The 22,473-nt window shown below is 45.0% G+C and overlaps 2 protein-coding genes across 4 annotated transcripts; one reads left to right on the top strand and one right to left on the bottom strand.

Annotated features, from left to right (window-relative positions):
* Positions 1-1,229: 1,229 nt before the first annotated feature.
* Positions 1,230-13,965, bottom strand: LOC142892241 (aconitate hydratase, mitochondrial-like). The gene is made up of 18 exons (XM_076032238.1): positions 13,834-13,965; positions 12,193-12,335; positions 11,491-11,749; positions 10,595-10,687; positions 10,260-10,418; positions 7,968-8,118; positions 7,752-7,856; positions 6,746-6,837; positions 6,478-6,583; positions 5,265-5,422; positions 5,071-5,144; positions 4,263-4,374; positions 3,967-4,149; positions 3,752-3,847; positions 2,937-3,128; positions 2,679-2,811; positions 1,825-1,946; positions 1,230-1,677 (listed from the first exon to the last, which is right to left on the bottom strand). Exons 1-18 carry the CDS (start codon positions 13,867-13,869, stop codon positions 1,546-1,548), a joined length of 2,346 nt encoding a protein of 781 aa, XP_075888353.1. The 5' UTR covers positions 13,870-13,965; the 3' UTR covers positions 1,230-1,545.
* On the top strand, positions 13,517-20,503 carry tob2 (transducer of ERBB2, 2). 3 transcript variants are annotated; one of them, XM_076032241.1, is made up of 2 exons: positions 13,517-13,807; positions 18,465-20,503. In XM_076032241.1, the coding sequence occupies exon 2, from the start codon at positions 18,641-18,643 to the stop codon at positions 19,934-19,936; it is 1,296 nt and encodes a 431-aa protein (XP_075888356.1). In that variant the 5' UTR covers positions 13,517-13,807; positions 18,465-18,640; the 3' UTR covers positions 19,937-20,503. The 3 variants fall into 3 exon arrangements, with proteins under 3 accessions (XP_075888356.1, XP_075888355.1, XP_075888354.1); XM_076032240.1 differs by lacking the exon at positions 13,517-13,807 and adding an exon at positions 14,119-14,283; XM_076032239.1 differs by lacking the exon at positions 13,517-13,807 and adding an exon at positions 15,116-15,531.
* Positions 20,504-22,473: the final 1,970 nt, after the last annotated feature.

Genomic DNA, 22,473 nt, shown 5'->3' on the forward strand with positions numbered 1-22,473 from the left:
AATACCAGACAGCAGCGAGTCCAACAAAGGACGGCAGGAGGAAGAGTTCCTTATTACCGTTTGGTGAATCATAAATATGGAATCATTGACCTTTGCGGGAAAAAGGTCTGGACGTACTGCGTGCACGGGGAGAAATGACGTCAGCTTATCAAGTGGTCTGGATCGAAAGTATCGGGCATCTGGATGGATTCAGTCAGTTATTTTAGTCTGCGAGAGGGAGCGGAACAGGAAGTGGTTCTTTCTTTTATGATTTATGGCTGATAATGTATTATAGATCTCCAGATAAAAGCCACCCCGCTTGTGGCTTTCAGGGAGAGTTTTCACAGGGCGCCACAACCACCTGGCTAAGAGGGAGATGTGACATCACCTTTGTGACATCACAAAGGGCCGCAATCAACAACTCCAATTCTGAAAAATGGAGTAAGCAAAAGGACGGTTTTCTTACGTTGACGCATTCCGTAATGTATATATGTATATATGTATATATATATATGTATATATGTATATATATATATATATAGTTATATATATATACATATATACATACATATATACATACATATATACATATATATACATTACCTATGCAAATTATCGCAAATTATTATTAACTATCAATCGTTAGTTGACCTTATCGATCGATTAACGATTAATTGATCTGCGGTGATTTGTCCTGATAATCCAAATTTCACAATGAAAAATGCATAAGGAACACATTATTTAACCCCTAAATAATATGTTGCTCTGATTTAAGTTGACTTCTAATGGGTCACATTTTAACTTTTTTATTTTATTTTTTTTAAGTCGTAACTTGTGCTAGGTATATTATGACCATCACAGTATCTACAGGTGAATTTCACTTTCCTGCCACTACACTGTTATAATGATACTTACTACCCATGTAAAAAATGTTCAATTAATTGCGAATAATCTAATTTAATCGACTAAATTCGTAATCGGCAATTAATCTATAATCGATTAGTTGTTAACATCCCTAATGTATATGAATCATATGGGATCTTCATGGCTAAGAACAGAGCGTATCTATGGAGGAAAAGGAAGCTCCACCCCACAGCTGCACTTCTAACAAGCTCAGCGTTACACAACATCTGCTTGACAAAAACTGATCCGGCCGAAGAAAAACACACTTGCGACAGCCATCTGTCACTAAACAATCACATCATCTTGCCCTGTGCGTGTGTTGTGAGTTTGGGTTGGTCGAATGCGTCGGTGTTGAATGGGAGACGCGACTGCGACAGTGAGTGTGTCTGTTGGTGTCGAGTGTGAAACAAATAAAGCCCCGTGGTCTGTGTTTGTGCTTTGTGCGTGTGCGCTTTCCACTGGTACAGCGACCTTGCATTTATGTGTGTGTATAAGTGTGTGTATGAGTGCGTGTCCCACTCCTTCACACAGCACAGCTACAGTCGCCCCTTAAATTAAAAACCAAAATCTCTCCGGCTTCTCTTCCGCATCCCTTCTTCTTGCTCTTTCCCGCTCGGCCCTCTCGTCTCGTCTCTCGCCTCCCGCCTCTTTCGCCGCCGCCCATCACTGCAGCTCCTTCATCCTGTTGAGGGCCGAGCCGGCCTGGAACCACTCGATCTGCGTCTCGTTGAAGCTGTGGTTGAGCGTGATGGTCTCCTGGCTGCCGTCGCTGTGCCTGATCCCCGCCGCCAGCGGCTGAGGACGGCAAGGAGGCGCGGTTAGATGCTAATTCGCTCCTCCTCTTTGTTGGCAATTTCTTTTTTTACGATAATGCGCGAAAACAGCCTTTGATTATGGGATCAAGATTTATTTTATTTAAAGTTTTCGCTGATTGTCGCTCACCTTGCCCGGAGTGAGGGAACTCAGCCCGGTGATTGAAATCTTGTCGTCGGGGCGAATCTTGTCGTAGTCGCTCGGGTCGACGAAGGTCAGAGGCAGCAGGCCCTGCTTCTTCAGGTTGGTCTCTGCGCAGAGGAAGCGCAGATATAGAACAGGGCAGACTGTGAAATATAGAAACAGCATCCAATGATTTCGTACTGCTCTTCTGTACTGCTGCACCACAACAGTAAGCTGTGGACACATGAACGTCAGGGTTCCACCTGATGACTTCTCCAGTGTTTAAAATTTTGCTTGATTTATGATTTTTATATTGGTTAAAGCTTCATATGCTGCCTCGTAAATACATTAATAAAAGTGTATACTCGCAGCACAATAAAAGTAATTTGGTTTTCCTACCCACAGAAATAGGTTCCTATTCATATATATAAGAATATACATGGATCAAGGGTCTTGCTCCCAGCTAGCTGCCATCTTGCTTCACCATAATTCTACGGAAGCCTGGTGTGGACAATCCAGCCGCCTGACAGCACGTTTTGTATTTAGGCTGAACGCCGGCGTCCTCAAATACACCAACGAAGAAGAATGAAAACGAGGTACCCAAGTTTGTGTACACAGGCCCACCGTAGTTCACTGGCAAGCTCGGGAGAGGGAGAGTGAGCGTAACAGCGCAGCAATCTAAAATGTAACCACTTGATGTCACTGTTTCTTATACATTACACACCTGACATATAACTATTTTTTGTAAAAATATAGAAATCTAACTTTGCACTGAGGTAAGTGCGTAATCGAAATATCAGTTTAGCGACAGTTGGACCGGGATCACCGCATCTTTTAGCGGACTGCCCTCTGAAACTTGCCGTGGATCCTGGCGAAGCTCTTGACGATGATGGCCCGTCCTCCGAGGTGGCGCGGCTCCAGGGCGGCGTGCTCTCGGCTGGAACCCTCACCGTAGTTCTCGTCTCCCACCACCACCCAGTTCTCCCCGTTGGCCTGGAACGCACATTCGGCGTTTAGATCTTCACCCGCGAACGCACTCGAGGCGGTCAGGGCTCGGCGTCGTGCGTTTCACGACTCTCAAAACGTGCGCGAGAGCGGAAGCCCCCACGCGAACTCGCCTTGTAGTGGCGAGCCACGTCCGGCACGCCCTCGTACTCTCCCGTCAGCTGGTTCTTAATCTTGTTGACGGCGTCGTTCTCGCTGTTCACGGCGCCGATCAGCATGTTGTTGGAGATGTTGTCCAGGTGGCCGCGGAATTTCAGCCAGGGCCCGGCGGCGCTGATGTGGTCGGTGGTGCATTTGCCCTTCACCTACGAGACGGTAGCGGAAACACACGGGTGGGACAAGGTCAGCATTTTTAATAAGAACGTGGCCCAACAAAAATCAAAAGGCAGTCGTCTTTCAACATCGGACAAACTAACTGCACCTTTTAGATTTTTATGTCGCTAGTCAAGCACATGAAGCTGAATGTGTTTCAGTATTTCAACAGAAAGAAATCTTTAATGGTGCAGTTGTTCACATGCTCTTCTCCCATTTGGCCGAAAACAAGACGACGACTCGCAATGCCAGACATGAACTCAAGCTGGCCGATAAAATCTTGCATGCGATTCTGAATTATGAAGACACAAATACTCATTTTCTGCGGATCCTAAGTCACATTTTCTATAACAGAATTTTAACATCCATCACATCTTTGAACTCCACATTGTTTTGATTGGAAAGATGGTTGATTTTTTTTTTTCCAATCAAAATGATCTGACACGTTTGCGTGCAATTCATGAACTAAGCCGCGTCCATTTGATTTTGTTGCGGCATCAATTGATTGTGACCTCTCCTAACAAGTTTCTGGGCTATTTTGAAGACCGCTGTCCAATATTCCAGTTACAAAAGTATGTGCACATCCACTGTGCTGTTTTCTCCGCTCCCTGCTCACCTTGATGAGGATCCTCATGTCTTCCAGGTCTTTTCCGTGCCACTTGTCAAAGGGCTCCAGGAGCTGCAGACGGTTGCTGGAGGGGCTCACATCAACCTAAAAAAGCCCCCCAAAAAAAGTCTTCAGTATCCAAAAAGTCACGCCCCCCTAAGTAAGTAAGTGATGGAATCTCTCTTTTGCTTTTTATTTCTTTTCTAAAGGAAGGAGGGCGTGACCTTGACCGAGTTGCCCTCTGCTGGCGGGTGCTGGTAGGTGTCCTGGCCAGGGTCAAAGTCTCTGGACGGCAGCTCGTCGCCGGTCGGCGGCTCCAGCTTGAACTTCTCTCCGCTGGGGGCAGTCAGGTAGTCCGTCTCCGGGTTAAAGTCGAGAGTCCCGGCGATGGCCAGGGCAGTGACGATCTGATTACATGGATGAAAACAGGGGTGGGGGGGCGCTCGTTCACCATTTCGCACACCAACGACGCAGACAGACGGAAAGATTGGGGGCAAACAATGCGCTGCATCGTAGTGACCTCGGGAGAGGTGACAAAAGCATGAGTGGCTGGGTTGGCGTCGTTCCTGGCAGTGAAGTTTCTGTTGAAGGACGACACGATGGTGTTCTTCTCTCCTTTCTTCACGTCCTTCCTAAAGAGAGACACACAGGGTGCTTGCAAGTTGTTGTTTGATTTGCATCATTTGGAAAGGATTTGAAAGAGGTAAAATTTCATCATTCTTCATAACATGACAAAAAAGTAGTTGTATAGTAATAATATAGTCATAATATAGTAATAACAGTATATAAAAGGAATAGTAATAATTAGAAATGAATTCCTTTATTAATAAACTAATGTAGATAAGGCGGAATACAAATCATTACTTTTAAAATATTTTTATGCAAACTGAATTGTGGTTGTCAAATGGTTGCCCATGTACAGGGTGTCCCAAAAAAATTGACTCTTGATCATTTCGCAGGCCAATCATTTTGGCAATTCTTGTTGAAATAACCTCAAATTTTAAAATGGAATGTATAGAAACCGATCAAGATTTTATATCTAATGTTTGATTTTTGTTCTGTTTGCAGGTTAAGCCATTGTGCGTCATTATACTTGCACACAGTCACCCAGTTGTGACACGGCACACCCAGTTGACCCAGTGTGCCGTGTCACAGGCAGTGCACATATTGAACACTTATGAAATGGGTCCCATAATAAACTTATGATGTTCAACACCTAAACTGTTCGATTTCATTGAGCTAGTCTTAGTAGTTTTCAAGATAATTGCTTTTAAAATGATAAAACGATAAAATGAAATCTTTCAGATTCTCAAAAAATACACCTGTACCTGTCCCACTGTCCAATGCACGGCCCGCAGGCATTTGCCAGCACTATCCCGCCGACATCTCGCAGGATCTTGGCCTGAAAGAGGAACGCATGAGCTCATCCATCAGGACGAACAGAATTGCGTAAAAGCCACAGACTTATTTTGACACATCGGAAATAAAAGCCATTCGCAGAGGTGCGAGGGCTTTGACCTACATAGCCGTCCCTCTCGATGGTGGCGCGGATCTGCTCGGACCCCGGGGTGACAGTGAACTGAGCCTTGCACTTCAGACCTCTGTCCATGGCCTGCTTGGCCAGGGAGGCGGCTCTGCCCATGTCTTCGTAGCTGGAATTGGTGCAGCTGCCGATCAGACCTGCATGAGACAGGCTCGACGTTTGCAAAAGGAGAACCAAGAAGAATTGGGTGGACCGTAGAAGCCATAGGTGTCAAACTCTGGCCCGCTGGCCAAATTTGGCCTGCAGTGTCGTTATAAATGGCCTGCGAGGCGATACAAAATCACTGCAAGAGCTGCTGGCCCACTGGTATTATACAGCTACATTATACACTACAAATCCCATAATGCTCTGCTGGTATTTTGGCACGTCAATCAGGACAAGATGTTCATTGAAGTTTATTATTATTTTGACTTCATTGGTTTATTGATGTTATTTTATTTTTAAATGTATTATTAGGCTGCAAATGAAAAAAAAGTCATGTGAGTTTTATTCACATTTTAATTATTTCGATGAATTTGATTTTTTTATGTGTTCAATATGAAGTTTGTTTATTTATTTGTTTGTTTATTTATTGTATAGTATCATTATACGAATATTGATATTTATTGAAGATTTTTTTTCACTAAATATCAATGTTGGCCCAAGACTTACATTTTAGCCCAACTCAAAGTTTGACACCCCTGGTATCAGCTTGCAGTGTTGAATGAAGAGAGTCTATTTTAAAAGCACATTTTCAAGTTAAATGGGACGCTCTTACTCTCCACCTCCCTCTCCCGAGCTTGCCAGTGAACTACGGTGGCCTGCACACACAAACTTGGGTACATCGTTCACCTTCTTCTTCATTGGCTTACTTGAGGACTTGAGCGTTCACTCTAATTACAAAATGTCAGGCGGGGTGGATTCATTGAAGGAAAAGACACAAGGGGGTCGATAATTCAGCATCTAACTCGCAAACTATTGCGTGCTACTCATTCCTGGCATGGGGTGGCTGGAATTGGGTTGCACGCTGTATATATTCTGGTCAGCAACAATAAAACAAAAAAAATGACTTGACAGTGCAGTAATGTGATCGGGGCACATTACATTACATCGGCATTACACCGGCGGTGGGAACAGAAGGAGAAATCTCACTTTTCACTTGAGACAGCATTAAAAATACATAGGAGGAAGACAATGCAGATGAATCACTGACCGACTTTGACCTCCAGGGGCCAGCCACTCTTCTGAGCCACAGCCCCGATGTCAGACACGTGGTGGGCCAAGTCAGGGGTGAACGGCCCGTTGATGTGGGGCTTCAACTGTTGGAGAACACGACAGAAGGAGGGAGTGTTAGGCAACAGGTCTGCCACTGCTGAATATATTGTTTTCTGACTATGCAGACATGAAAGAGCAAGACTCAGCAAAATAACCAGACAAAGCTAAACAAAATGAATTTCAATACTTTATTGAGCAAGACTGACCTCACTCAGGTTGATCTCGATGAGCTGGTCATATTCACAGTTCTTGTCCGGGACCAAGTCGTCTTTGAACTGCTCGGTCAAAGAGGAAATCTCTGAGCGGGAACAAAGACGGCGACAACGTTTTCACTTCGCGCTCCACATGTCCTGAGCTCCCGGACATTTTCGCCAAAAACGCTTTCTTTGAGTTAATCTGCTGCCACTTTTTGGTCTTTTGTTTTTGTCCCAGCCTTTGTTTTAAGCCTGACTGTTTCACTTCAAACTTCAAATTTCTGCCAATGAAGCAGTGTTGACTTTGACAGCAAAATTTGATTTAGCTTTAGTCATAGTCTTTTGACTAAAATGTTATTTAGTTTTAGTCGACTAAATATCATAATCATTTTAGTCGACTAAATATCATAATCATTTTAGTCGACTAAAATTACAGTAGCGTGGATTCCTGTTTTATTTTCTTTCATCAAATATGAAGTGTGTCCAAATGTCCCGTGGCCTCTTCCTGCCCGGTGTTGACATTTGGTCTCAAATTAGTCTCTCCCAGATAATCTGTGTGTACGTACTACGCAACTTCCTGACCGCGTCGCTCTGATTGGTTTTCTTCCCAACTCCTCCTGCCGCCACTTTATAAATCGTCATTTCCTTCCACAAACGAAACGAGCTCTGATTGGATCTCGTCTCTGGCAGACATTTTCGTCTCGTTTTAATTCGTTGACGAAAAATGTCGACACACCTTGTCATCGTCTTAGTCCTTGTGAATTAATTTTTTATTTAGTTATCGTTTTGTTTTAGTCAGGAAAAAGAAGGTCGTTGACGATAACTATGTTGAAAATTAACACGGCGGTGAAGAATAATCAGAAAACTCATAAATAAATAAATAAATAAATAACACAGGAAATCAGAAATTTGAGGCAAACATCATAAATGTGCAATATTTTTAGGCTAAACAGATCAAGTTATTATTATAGATGTTGCTGTTTGAGGTGAGCCCTAACACAGAGCGATCGCGGCTCACCTGCGCGGCCGGTCTTCTCCATGTACGTCTTCATGCGGTGGTTGTACGGGAACACCGACGTCGTGGCTCCGATCTCGGCTCCCATGTTGCAGATCGTTGCCATTCCTGCACACCAAAGTTAAGCGGCTGGAGTGAAACGTTGTTCCTCCAGTCCTGGCTTCACTTCCTCATCACTAAGAGAACAAGGGCAGCGTCACGTCACCGGGGGGGTCGTACCCGTGCACGAGATGGAGTCAACTCCAGGTCCGTGGTACTCCACGATGGCTCCGGTGCCGCCCTTCACGGTCAGGATGCCAGCGACCTTCAAGATGACGTCCTTGGGAGAGGTCCAACCCGACAGGGACCCGGTCAGCTTCACTCCAATCACCTGACGAACGAAGAGGTGCAGGTTTAGAAGAGAAGAGAACAAAAACAAAGAACTCATATCCTCCACCTGTCATTATCAATAAAGCAAATATTCAACAAGCTTATCCCTACAAGTAATTAGGCACCTATGTGGACGCTGCTCCATCATGGAGTGCACACATTTATTATATTTGTGGTAAAATACAACAACGTATTTATTTCCTTAGTAGACTGAGGTCTTTAGGCACTTACTGAGCCTACTCTATTTCCCTTTTTTTATAAATTCATTGTACTTATGCAGTATGGAGTTAGTGTTTGGTATAGTTGTCTCTTAGTCCAACATAAAGCTCAACTGGTGATGCTGGTAAGTATCAGCTCAAAGATTGCAGGTCAAACACTTAAGCCAATCTTTAAAGCTGCACATGTTAAAATAATGTTGTCCCTGGCAGGCAAGATTTGGTCCGACCCGACACATATTCTATTTGAGGGACACCAGTCATTGCCATCCAACAGGAAATGGACCCAAAGTTAGGTTCAACAGAGTCTATTAAAATGTTAAATACGTGTTAGTATAGGGACTTGGAGGCACCACGGCCACTTTGATGCGTTGCTTTGTATAGCACATGACATGTCTGATGTTATACTTTGTCTGATGTTTGAGTTATAGTTTTATTTTGAAAATTTGAAAGTTTGTAACAATTTGCTTTGTGGGATTTTTTTTTTTGTAAGTTTAAGACACAGGTGTCTCAGATGCAAGACAAATTTCAGGAGGAATTCTGACAATAAAAGCGATCAATCAATCAATCAATCACTCAATAAATCAAAAATAAACGGAAATTGTTGAGCATAGTGTCTAGAACAGACATGGGCAAACTATGGCCAGGGGACCATATGGGGCCTGTTAAGCTTTTTAATCCGGCCCACCAAAGTTGAAGAAATTATATTAACCCTTTAAGCGCCAGAATTTTTTTCAAGAAAATACTCAATTTTGATATCAAGATTTCAAATGGCTGTGAGAAAAATCTTCCGTATGACCCAAACTTTGTGAAAGGAGTACATTTTTTGGGGGGGTTGTTTGTTTGTTTTTGTATTATGTCAGATGTCAGGGGACTGTATGTCAGATCCCTGTCTCCACAATACCCCACAGGCTCATCAAATTTTTTTTATCCACTTGATAATTTTCCACATGTCTCACTCAAACAGACCCCGCCATCATCACTGTAATTTACAGGGGGACCGCGAACGTCCCTGCTGCCTCCACCAGCACTGGCTGGGCGTTTCCTCCCACAGCTTCTACCACGTTGGTCACTACCTCCCCCATTTTTTTCACTCACGCGCTGTCCGTCACCATTAGCACGACTGCTTCCCCCCCAGCACGTCCCCTCATCCTCATTCGATTACTCCCACCCCGGCCACGCTGAGGCGAAGTATGTGCTGCTTGGTGACTGTCGTGGCGCATCGACTCGCTGCCGCTGCGTAAAGACGCACCGGCAGACTTCGCTCTAACGGGACGACTAAACATCATCGTCAGACTGCGAACATTCCTCTTTGGAATCAGAGTCAGCCATTACTTGACGAAGTACTTCATCAATGAAAAAACCTCTCAGCGATGAATTCTCGGCAAAATTTGCTGTCTCCCTCTCTCTGCTCCCACTACAACCACTTCCTCGTCTCCTCGACTGAGGCGGGCTTTCTCTTTATACTCCAAAATCTGAATATAAACGCCTGACAAATGCTACTATTATTGAAGCCACAGGTGTCTGCCATCTCCTGGTGTAAAGTGGGAACTACTTTTAGTACCATATTGGCCTGTTAAATTCAGCAATGACGCTTGTCGCAATTTTGCGACCATGGTGCCTAAACGGTTAATGGTAAGTCATAAAAAAGCTGTTTTTCATCCATTTCGTCAGTGTTTTCAGAGCCATTTCAAGAAAGAGCTAAATACTGTAAGGCTTTGAAGACACATATTTTGTTGAAACTTTGCTTTGGTTCATTTTCAATAGACATCAAAGCACATGTTTTCTACATATCCAATGATATATTTTTTCCTCCTATGAGGTGGGTCACCAAAACACTCCACTGCTCCTGCTCCGGCCCTCTCTGTCAGAACCCATTGTGGCCCCGCCAGTCAACGGCTTTGCCAACCCCTGGTCTAGAACTTACCTTGGGGCACTTGAGCTCCCAGGGGATTCCTGCCATCACATCCACAGCGTCAGCTCCACCCACTCCGATACAGATGGAACCCAAACCGCCCCCGTTGGGAGTGTGGGAGTCGGTGCCAATCAGCATCACTCCGGGATAGGCGTAATTCTCCAGGATGATCTGTCCACACACACACACACACACACACACACACACACACACACACACACACACACACACACACACACACACACACACACACACACACACAGAGGGATGGTCACAATCCATGTGATTTCCCCTTCAATGGATGACTGAGAGAACATGGAATTGTATTTATTTTATTTGAATTGTACCTGATGGATGATCCCCGATCCTGGTTTCCAGAAGCCAACTCCATATTTGGCAGCAGCAGTTGCAAGGAAATTGTACACTTCCTCATTGATTTCCTGTGGTGGTTGTGGCAAATAGGGTTATTATTTATTTTCACTAATTATATCTGAGAATAAAATTTAAATAAATATATATATATGATCCCGCAAAACCAATTAGTTTGTTCAATTATGACCTGTCTACAAATAATATGACAGATTTTCCTGTTTTTTTAATTATTTTTTTATTATTTTAATATAAATAACTTTGCTTTTGATTTTTAAAACAAACTTATAATTCAAAGCAATGACTGATGAATGCATGAAAATAGATAGACTTTACTGTCATTGTGACCTGCACAGTGACAATGAAGTCGTATGTTTGTTGTATGCTTTGGCATTTTATTTTTGTTTTAATCAGTGAAGCACTTTGGGTTGCATTTTTTTTACAGGAAAAATGCTATATAACTAAAGTTTGAATTGAATTGAATTGAAAAAAAGTGCCAAAACGATCAGTGCAAAAAAAAAAAAAAAACAATAAATAAACAATAAATACATAAGCAACACAGCATGGCACAGCTGACAGCAGTGGCTCAAACAGGAAGTGGCCCTCAGCCAAAAGCTAATGTGTTTAGCATATGCTTAGATGACTGACTATATTAAGCAATGGGCACAACGTTTTTTGTTTTTTTTTTATCATTAATTTTCTTTAATTTTTTGATGGTACATCATTTATTTGTCTGTCATTTTAAAGGCAGAGTTCTCCACAAAAAAATGTAATTTATTAATTTCATTTTCATTGGAAATCTTCATCTACTTATCATAATATTAATAATAATAATGTTTTCTTTTGTTTTTTTACTTCCTCCCGGCATTCTCACCTTGGCCCTCTGCAGGTCCTCGGACCCTCCGATCTGAGCTTCGATCAGATGATCGCAGTGGATGGTGGAGGGAACAGCAACCCTGGGCAGGCCGCTGCTGATGAACTGCAGCATGGCCATCTGGGCGGTGGCATCCTGCATGGCCACGCGGTCGGGACGCAGGCGCAGGTACGTGCGGCCGCGGTCAATCTCCTGCCCGGCCGGGTCGTCCAGGTGACCGTACACGATCTTCTCCGACAGAGTGAGAGGCCTCCCGAGCCTGGAAGCGCGAAGTCACGCGACGGCAAGTTCGCGTTCTTGTTACTCAAAAGCATTAAATACACCCAGATTGATTTCTTGCAAGTATTTGGAGATTTTCAGAATTGGAAAGCGACGCATTTTTTGTTTTTTCCAAGAATGACGGGGAAGAGAAACGAGACTTATGACTCATTTCAAAAAGTCACACAGCAGCTCCACAATACACTTTTCTGTCTCGAGTTAACTGATTGCAGCATGCGTTTTTCCCGGTGAACAAGAAAAACACTATGGGTCCAAAATTGGATATATTTGGGGCTTTGTTAGCCATAACACCTTAAGAATTTAAATGTCACAAGATTTACTGCATTACTGCAATAAAAAAATGAAAATAAATTTAAAAAATACAATCAACAAGGACTTTGTGCTTCATGCCCGTGTGTTTTCTAAGAAGGGGCAACTGCTGACCTTCTGCGCACAATGTTGATGTTCTCGTGCATCTTCTCGTAGCCGATGCTGGAGCCGGGCTCGAAGCGGCTCATGGCCACCTTGGCCTTGGCACTGAAGGCAGCGGAGACATGGAATCTCCTGGCCCCGCCCCCCAGGGCCAGCTAGACAACAGAGGACGACGAGGAGCGTTGACGAATGTTGCACAGCTTTTACAAGTGGTTATGTCATTAGAGAGAGGCAGTATACTTATGCAATATAATAATAGAAATTAAAAAAAAAAATACAGGAGATAAAATATAATCTTGCAGGTAGAGACAGTAAAATATTTTATGAAGTAAAAACATTTTATTATGAAAGTTCAGTATCAATTGTGCTCCACAGTACTCTGTGAGCTACACCTGCAGACAGAACTCCGAAGCAACTTTTGTTTATGCTAGGGGTTATTTCGAAAACAAACCAGCCAATAAAAGGCGACAAAGCAAATGGTTTTTGTTTTTAAACATCCCACGTATTGCATCTATTTAAATGGAGAGTGATGTCATCTGACATCGATTGTTCAGACGGAAGATGACGTCCTCTAATCTAAGTAAGAGTAACCATTAAACAATTCCGTTTCAGCATTTCACGCTCATAAAAGCCGCCCAGCGTCAAAGTGTTGGCAAATCGCAGTTGATATGCAGTGCAAAGTCACTGTGCCCAGACTGGGTGAAAGTTCAGATCACGGATTAGCCCACTGCCAACACTGATGTGTTGATATAGCGATTACACTCCACATTTACCGACATTTCCCAAGAGCCTACAAAAAATACAACTAATCAGTGCACATTGCACAAACACGCACGAATTAACGCACATCAATGCTTATAATCTCACACCTGGATAAGAATTTTTGATCACTTCAGGGATAAACCGCTGCAGCCAAAATCAACTTCATAGCAGTTGCGAGCAGAACATTCAAAATAAATAATCAGAAATTAACATCAAAAAACATCTTATCTATCAAACAGAAATTATGTGAGTACCTGTAACAAATATTATGATTATGATTATTATTGTTATTGTTATTATTATTATTATTATTGTTATTATTATTATTATTATTATTATTATTATTATTATTATTATTATGTTTAAAAAGCAAGCTGTTTACTTGTGAGTTATTATGTTAAAAAAAAAAAAAAAAAAAAAAAAAAAGCACAATCAGAGGAGATTCCGTCTTCTCTTCCACAACAAACATCACGTTGCGTCAGTTCTACCTGACAGGAGTTGGCTGTCAGGAACTGCGCATTAAGAAAATGACGTAACCTTGTGATCACCTTGCAAAGTTGCAAAGTACAGGAAGCCAAAGAGGCATTTCTACCCTAACATAGGTTAATCCGATTTAAGCCGTGAGATTTCTAGAGTGAAACATGACTAAGGTGTGGCTCCAGTCGGCTCGTGCGGGGTTTCTCGCCGCTACATTGCGTCGGAGTCGGGAGTCAAACGGGGACACGGTGACCTGAGTGATGGAGGCTCACTCTCATCTATAATTTGGACCGCTTTGACGTGGCCTACCGCGATGACAGGTGAACGCAGGCATAGAATACGACCTGTGTCCCTTGTGCACATGGTGGCACGGTTATTAACAGCTCTGGTAAGGTAAAAATAATGCTTTCTTACCCGCAGTCTTGTGACAGTCAGACAATAAGACGCCATTTTGTTCGCTGACGGAGATTAGTTTTCTTCGCGGCTTGCCGGTGGTTGGTGCGCGACGAATTGGAGCACTACCGCCACCAGCTGTTACAGAAGCGGAGACAAATTGTCAACGCCATCAGAAGAGAGGATATAGTACCCTTTCAGTCCTAATCTTGTGCTGAAGGTTATGATACAAAGGCCAGTGGGCCGGGGTTTTCTTTAAGAATGTTCAATGATCAAAGCATATTTGATCTTAAGAAAGTAAAGTGTTTGAATCGGTGTCCGTTTTCTTTTTATTCGTGTCGGTGAAGCAGACCGGGGCAGCGCTGTTTCTTCGTCATGATAAACATTCATCCCATCGATGATTTTCATCTCATCCGTACTCACATCTAATTGTTTCCCGTCGCTCACCTGAAAATAAGAAGCAACTAAAGTGTAAGAAAATGCATTTTTATTTGTTCATTTAAAAGATAAAATAACACTACAAAACACACAAAAAAAAACGTTGTTATCACTATTTAGCAGTGGCACAGTGGAGCACAATACAGCATTAAAGCTGTTATTTTGACTCTGCTTTATGCAGTCAGAGTTTGTTAATGCCAGAAAATTAAGTTGCATCTTCTTGTACCTTCACCTTAGTGTGTTTTAAAGTGCTAGTGATGTAATGCATTAGTGTCTTGCAATTATAAATACCAAAACAAATTTACATGCATGATGTCAAGGTTTTCGATGATGAAATTACGCTTCTTTGAATAGTTGCAATCCCTGTCAGTTTGGAAATGGTTTTGATTGATGTTGATGGAAATTCCCCTTAAAATTGTCCAAACAATACAAAAATATACACCAAAAATGTTCATCAAATTATCATTGTAATTGGTTTGTTTTGCATTTGATCAGCCGTAGTGGCTTTTTCTTGGAGAACCTCATTTCCCACAAGCCACTGGAAAGGGGGTTGGTCGCTTTAGCTAATGGATGCCCAATAATCTTCCGGACCTCCCCCACATCAGCCAATAGCGACTCTGTTGCTATCACCACTTATATTTTTAGCAAATTATTAAGTATCGGTGGGAAGAAACGAATATCCTTCCGCCAACTTAAGTAGATCTGCTTATCGTAATTTTGATTTATCGAATCTGTAAAAATATGCATTTTGTATATTTTTTGCAGAGAAGATAATATCCGTTTGTGTCAAAGAAGACTAGGGGTAGACATTTTGTGTATATCATAAAGAGGGGTATGTTTTTATTCTTCTTCTTTTCTTTTCTTTTTTGTTTTAGCATCAAGACTCCAAACAGCTTAAGTGCTATTGTGAATTCGCATCAGCATCACCTATTTTCACAACAAAACGTTACAATCTAACGGTTAATGATGAAGAAAATAGTCCCGGCTGTCATGGGCGTGTGGGCGACTCACACTGTATAAATACGCCGGGTTGTCAAACAGTAAAGTTTCTCTGGACCGTCCATGCCAAGTGTCAGTGCAAGGCAAAGAGGGGGGGTGCTTTCACCATCATTTGTCAGCTGGGAAAAATAGTAATAATTAATACAGAGAACACTAAGGTGGTGGAAAATACAGACAAATGGTGGCATCTGCGCGGAGGGCTTGACATCACAGATTACTCCAGGGGATTGAAGCACAAACGTAGGAGAGCCACTGAAGCCATTGCACCCGCGAGCTATATAGGTAAGTCATTAAAATGCCTGCATGAAATGGGAATCGTTAAATTTGTTTCCGACGGAAGAAAAAAAAAAGATCCCCTCTTGTCGGTGTGTTTGTCGACAGCAGCGTGTTGGTGGTGTTTTGCCGTTTGTCTTTCCAGGAGCGGCGTCTGTCCGTGAGAATGCGCTGGCCATAATGAACGGCTGTTCTGGTTTCATCCAATGAATAAACACTCGCCTATTGTTTTTCGTTCTGGCACCTTATCTACGTGCTAAATTGCTCCCCTTCTTAAAGTCTGGTTAGCTGGGGCGTCCATTTCCGTATTTATTAGCCGTTTGCAGGGCTGGTTGTTGATGTCAGGAGGGAAGAAGGTGGGCTCCCATCAACGCCTTACTGACCACTTCACGACTGAAATTTATTTTATATGCAGTAAAAAAAAAAAAAAAAAAAAAAAAACATATATATATATATATCCTTCCGTTTTATGTGTGCTACGTCGGTGTCCTTTCTGCCCCTGTACCTTTTCCATTGTCCCACGGCTGTAATTTCCCTCAGATAGACCCCGCTACCTTATTGTCTCGAGCTTGGCTGAGCACAAACAAACCTGGATTTTTTTTTTTGTTTTTTTTCCTCCTCCCCTTTCATCTATTCTCTTCATCTATTTTGCTTGATAGGAGCACAACACTATGCTAATTCCAACCGACTGCCATCTGTTAAAGGTATAATCAAGGGAGAATTTAAGAGAAGCAGGAAAAAAATAGAAAAATGCATTCATATCCTTGTGGGGGGTTTGTTTTTTGTTTTTTTTTAATCCAATGATGAGCACCATGCATTAGACAACTCTTCATATATTTCCAACCTGGCTTGAATAATGCATCATGTGCACCCAGAGATCTAAAACCTGACACGTAGCATGGGGAGCTTTGCAGCGCAGAGCCCAGTGCTACACAGTTGCAGCAATGGTCATGTAAACAACAAAATCGAACTGCTGAATCCTGCTTTTGCTCTGATCGCCAACTCCAATCCTTGCAACGGAGGATATCTGAAGGTTCAAGGACACGTGTACAGTGAGAATGCTTCTTAGTATGTAAGACCTAGGATCTGTTTTGGTGTAAAATAAATAATGACAACCCCTGTGTTCTTAATTACTCAGGGAAACAACAGAGCGACACGTTGACAACTTGCTTGTTTCCGTGATGTCATTGCATGACATTGACTCTTGTGTACCTTGACCGTTTCCTTCCATGAAGGGAAGTATCACATCGCAGTAGGTGCTGGAGGTGGCTGTAGGCTTGTGCTGCTGTTGGCAACAATGGCTGGTTTACACTCCTCTCGTTCTCCCTCCAGTCAGTTTAACTCGTTGATAATCTGGTGAAGTGGGGGAAGAACTGACAGCACGGAGGATGCAAAATGGGACCCTATTTATAGCCCATTTCAACCAACCCCCCCCCCCCCCATGTTATCCTTCAATGTCACCTTTTTCCCTGCAGTCGGAGAAATAAATCCCATCTTGAACTGTCACCCCCCCCCCAACCCCATCAGGCACATGCAGCCCCCCACCCCCACCCCCACCCCGCAGTAGCGCCGGTATTGTCTTTAATCAGCGGCGTCTTTCTAATCTTAGGAGCCGAGTCTCCATCTGGCAGCCGAGTGAATGTGAGTGAATTGTTTGTGTGTGTGTGTGCGTGCGTGTGCTGGTGGAGGGGAGGGGATTATTGCATGCAATGCATAGTGGGAAATGTTGTTCTCCAAGTCGCCCCCACCGTCCTGCCATTTTGCAGGGTGACTTTGTGCATCCCGCGAGGCCTTTTCTTATTGTTTCTTTCCACGCTTTGGCTCGTTTTACATATAAACCCCTCCGTCAGTCTGGTGCCGAGCGCGACCTGTGACTGCGGAAGCATTTAAGCGGGCAGCGCCACGCGGGATGACGTTCAGATTATGAAGGATTTATGCAGGGAGGCCAACAAGACAACATCTTTTCCTCCCATCGCAAATATCTTCATTTTTTTTAAGAACTACGGGTGCATGAACAAATTATGTGACTAAATAAAAGGAGTGACTGAGCAAAAAATGTCTTTACTTTTGAGAAACAATTTTTATCAAGTGAGTCCTGATTTTCTCTCCTCTCCCTCGGTAGCCTCCCATCTTATCAATATGCTAAAAACAACTCATTCAATTTGAATTTAAAATGTTAACATGAGACGCATTTCCATTAGAATACATTTTTGCCCCCTTGCAATTATTTTTCTCTTTTTTCTTACTGCCTTTAAGGCAGACACAGTCAATTTTGGCCCTGACCAATTCAAAGAATCGCCATTATCATTTTACTGCAATCTCTATTTTTGTTGTATGCATTTTTAAAAGGGGATGGATGGATGGATGGATGGTTGGATGGATGTAGCAATATTTTCAATCTATTGTTCCATCATTGCTGGGAAAAGTTTTCCCTTGACGTTTGCGTTTTGTATTGAATTATTCATCTTTTTGAGTTTACAGTAAAAAATTTCCCTCACGTTTTAAAGATTTTGTCGAGCCGGGTATTGAAAAGCCAACCTTTTCTGCTTTTTGACAGCTTGGCATAATTCCTGCTTAAGATGAAACATAATAGTGTGACCGTGCAGCATGATGAGATGTTTGTGCTGTCTTGTTTTTCGTTCTTTTTTTTTTTTTTTGTCTCCAGCCTCGGTGCAGGTGAGGCTTTTTGTGTCCGTAACGATTGGTTGAACCTCTCCAAACCCTCCTCAGGATGCTGCCAGTTTAATAATAATATCATACATTTTGTTTGTAGGGCGCCTTTCACAGTAAAATAAATTCAAAAATACCGGAGCAAAACATAACGCAAAACATCACATATTAAAAAATGGCAAAGAAAAAAACCAGGTGCAACAGATCATATTCAGAATATTAAAAGTTAAGTTTTATAACAGTTGTTTTTTTTCTTCTTCTTTTCTTTACAGTTTGAACCAATCACCTTTCTGACCCAAACCCCCTGCCAACAAGGTGCCTTTACCATGCTGACACTAACAGAATCCTCCCCCCTGCAGTAAGCTAGAAAAGCTCCCTGCCACACCTCTCTCGTTGGTTGTCCCCTCCATCGGCCCCTCGGCGTCCGACGCGACCTTTTAACCCCAGGATGCATCTGGAGGTCAAGGTCGCGCTCAACTTCATCGTGTCCTACCTGTACAACAAGCTGCCTCGGCGCCGAGCCGACCTGTTCGGCGAGGAGCTGGAGAGGATACTGGTGTCTCGCTTCGAGGGCCACTGGTACCCCGAGGCGCCGCTCAGGGGCTCGGCCTTCCGTTGCATCCACCTGGGGGCGCCGCGGGACCCCGTGGTGGAGCTGGCCGCCAAGAGGAGCGGCCTGGACACGGAGGAGGTGCGCGCCAACGTGCCGGCGGAGCTCAGCGTGTGGATCGACCCGTACGAGGTGTCCTACCAGATCGGCGAAAAGGGGGCGGTGAAGGTCCTCTACCTGGAGGACCCGCCGGGCCTGGGCTGCGACGGCGGCAGCGAGCACCACCACCACCACCACCGGGTGGACGGCGCCATCAGGGAGGCCAAGGGCGACCCGGAGGCGGAGGAGGCCAAGAGTCTGGGCTTCAACCCGGAGGCCGAGGTCTTCGTGCCGGTGGGCAGCCAGGCGTCGCCGGCCCTCCTGCCGCCGCTGCCCGCTTCCCCAACCCCGCCCTGCGCCGCCCTCTTCAGCTACCCCAGCAGCGCCAGCACGCCCCCGGACCCGGCCACCCACCCCTCCTCCAACACCTCCACCCCTCCCCCGCCCCCCGGCGGCCTGCCCTACCTCCCATCCCAGCAGCAGCAGCAGCAGCAGCAGCAGCAGCCGCCGCCACAGCCGCCCGCTCCGGCGCTGCCGGCCGCCCGCCCCCAGCCCATCACCTTCACCACCGCCAGCTTCGCCGCCACCAAGTTCGGCTCCACCAAGATGAAGAAGTGCAGCGGGGTAGGCTCGGCGGCCGCCGCCGCCGGTGGTACCGGCACCGCGGTCCTGCCGCCGGCGCCCCGGATGCTGTCGCGCTCGTCGCCCACGTCGGAGCTGCTCAAGCACAAGCCGCTGTCGCTGTCGCTGCACTCGCTGGGCGCCGCCGTCTCCAGCCAGCTCTCGCCCAACGCCAAAGAGTTCGTCTACCCGGGGTCGCCCGCCACCGGGGCGCTTTACTTCGACGCCGACGCCCCGCCGCTGCCGCTGCCGCCACACGCCGGCCCCTTCCAGCCACCCAACCACGCCGCCCCCTTCGACCCTTTCTCCAGCCCGCCCCCCGCCCAGGGTGTCCAGGGCGGTGGCGGGGGAGGGGGAGGAGGAGGTGGAGGAGGGATCCCCTACATGGAGAAGCCGCCGTTCGTCGAAGGTCTGGGAAGTTACAACCTGCAATATCCGAGCCAGTCTTTTCAGCCCGTGGTGCTGGCCAACTAAGCCTTGAGTTGTGACGGTGGTGGGGGGGGTGTTGAGGTTGTGGTGGGGGTCAGTGGGTGGTGGTGGGTGTTGGAACAGTGATGCGTCAGACCTTTATTTTTATTTTTCTGTCTTTTCTCCTGTTTTTCTAAGCGATCGTTAATCGCTAATCCCAGTTCAGAATTAGTTTCACCGCCAAGTTTTGGAAAAAAAAACAAAAAAAAAACGCAGAGACGACAAAGACGTTTTTGTCCCTCCGGGCCACCGGGCTGCGCTCTGCCCCGTCTCACCGTCCGAAAGCGTCGCTGCCGCCGACATCCGTTACCTTTGCGTCGAGCGTCGGCGCGAGTGCAGCTTTTCTTTTCTCTCTTTTACGTTTTTTTTTTCCCCTTTTTACGACAGCGATGGATTTAGCCTCCCTCTCTGCTCTGCACTGTCACGCTGTTAGGATGGCGAGGGCGAGAGCGGAAAAAAAAAAAAAAAAAAAATGGGACCTTGCCAAGTCCTGCACGGCTGTGGAGAGCTCAGCGCTTTGCTCCGCAATCTGCTCTGCCCTACTTGCCACGAAAACACAGAGAGGTGGGGGAGGAGGAGGTGTGGGTTCGGGGGGGGGGTGGCGTGGAGAGCATCGATGAATGTGGATTTTTTTTTTTTTTTTTTTTTTGGGAGTACGTCTGTCCGGCTGTGGCGATACCTCAGTTTTGAAACCCTGGCCACTGCTGTGTTTTTACCCCATCAGGCTAACGCAAGGGCCCTGTCGCACGTGAGGTGATGGGAGGGGGTAGAGAGGAGAGGGGTTCGGCCAATCAGCTGCGCTCGTGTGCGTGAAGGTGAACGGCAGCAGAAGGGGCTTTTGTGAAGGAGGGGTGGAGGGTGGGATGGGATGCAGCGGTTGAGCACAAGCAGGGATTGTGATAAATGGCTTAGCGTGACTTTGGCTGTGAAGGAGAGGAGAAGGGAAGGAAGGAAGGGAAGGAAAGGAAGGAAGAGAAAAAGGCGGCCAGGGTTTCGCTGGCACGGACGAGGTCGGACGCTTTAAGACCCAGAGCACGACGCGCTTGTGGAGTTTGAAGTGGCCGGCCAAAGCCAAAAGGCTCACAGCATCCCCCCCACCTCCCCCTGCCTCTTTGTGCTCCACGGAGAAGCTAGCAGTCCCTTCACGTCAGTCGTCGCCGCCGCCGCCTCGGACGTTTCCTTCCTTCACGTCCCGTCACCGGAAGTCGGCCGCTTTCCAACTCGTCCACCGGGGGGCGTCACCCCCGTGTGCTCATTCCATCCATCCATCCGACACCCATTTTTGTGACGGCGCGTCTCTAACTCGGCTGTCATGAAACACTTTCTAGATGGAAAAGCGGCGCCAGTGTCGGCGTTGAGGCGACGGCGCCCACCTTGTTTCCGTTTCTCCGAGTGTTTTAAAAAGAATTTTCTAGGAGCCTTTTTGCAACGTGACCACTCGTCATACGCACGCAACCCCCCCTCCCCCTCCCCCTTCTTTAAATTTTGAAGGGACTTGGCGAGGCAGCACACGTCGCTCTCATTGTGTGGGAAAGAGGAGGAGAAATCTTTTTGTTTTGTAATTTATTCACAATATTTCTATACTTTTGTTTGTTTGTTTTTGCAGCCGATCACTTGCAGTTTGTATTGAGAGAGACGTAACCAGTCCAGGAATCTGTATATATCTATATAAATATATATATATATTAAGGAAAAAAAAAAAAAAAAAAAGTTCTTATGTTCAGATTTTTTTTCTTTAGTTTCTTACATGCTGAGGTTATTTTTTCAAACAAAGAAAATAACATGAATATATGCAAACTAAGACAAAATAAAGATGTACAGAATAAAGTATTGAATGTGTATTGTACCGTGTACAGCATTTGTCCAACAAGACGGGTAAATGTATCCATTCTTCGGGGCGGATTTGGAGGATTTTGAGAAGTGAATGTTTACAGGGGTGGGGGCGGGGATCGGGGCGGGGGGGTGGTGTTGGGGAGGGTCTTGCGCAGGAAAAGATGGCTCGTCACTTTCTTCTGATACCACGACCACAGGAAGTAACACTTAAACCAAAAAAAATCTCCACCTTTTTTCTTTTTTGTTTGTTTTTTTTTTTTTTTTTACAATTAGTTTCCCACTTCATCGACTTCCTCTAGTTTTTTTTTTTTTTTCTCGCACTGCGCATCCGACCGACTTTTCTTTCTTGTCCATCTTTGCACTCCATTAGTTTCCTACACCCGTTCACTTTCGGATCCATATTTTAAAAGGATCGTATTAAACTGTTTCTCACATCTTTCTTTTTCTCTCCGTTCAGTTTCAAATTCAACAGCCAGAACCTCTGGTCCTGATTCTATAGCCATATATTACGACAGTCTTTGCTTACACAGACGCCCACCTGTCACCAGTGCAATGTTACGCCATATTCTAAAGGCCCAGTGTCTAAAATTTAGTCGCATCTTATGGCACGAAACAAGCATATTACTGCTGATCTCACCTCTCCCTCATGCCAGTTGTGATTGGGTTAAAATCTCCAGACCCTCAGCAGATCCACCTCTGAGTCACTGGAG

Source organism: Nelusetta ayraudi, unplaced genomic scaffold (assembly GCF_046127955.1).
Source record: "Nelusetta ayraudi isolate G7.1 ecotype Tasmania unplaced genomic scaffold, CSIRO-AGI_Nayr_v1 ptg000034l, whole genome shotgun sequence".
NCBI classification, from domain to species: Eukaryota; Metazoa; Chordata; class Actinopteri; order Tetraodontiformes; family Monacanthidae; genus Nelusetta; species Nelusetta ayraudi.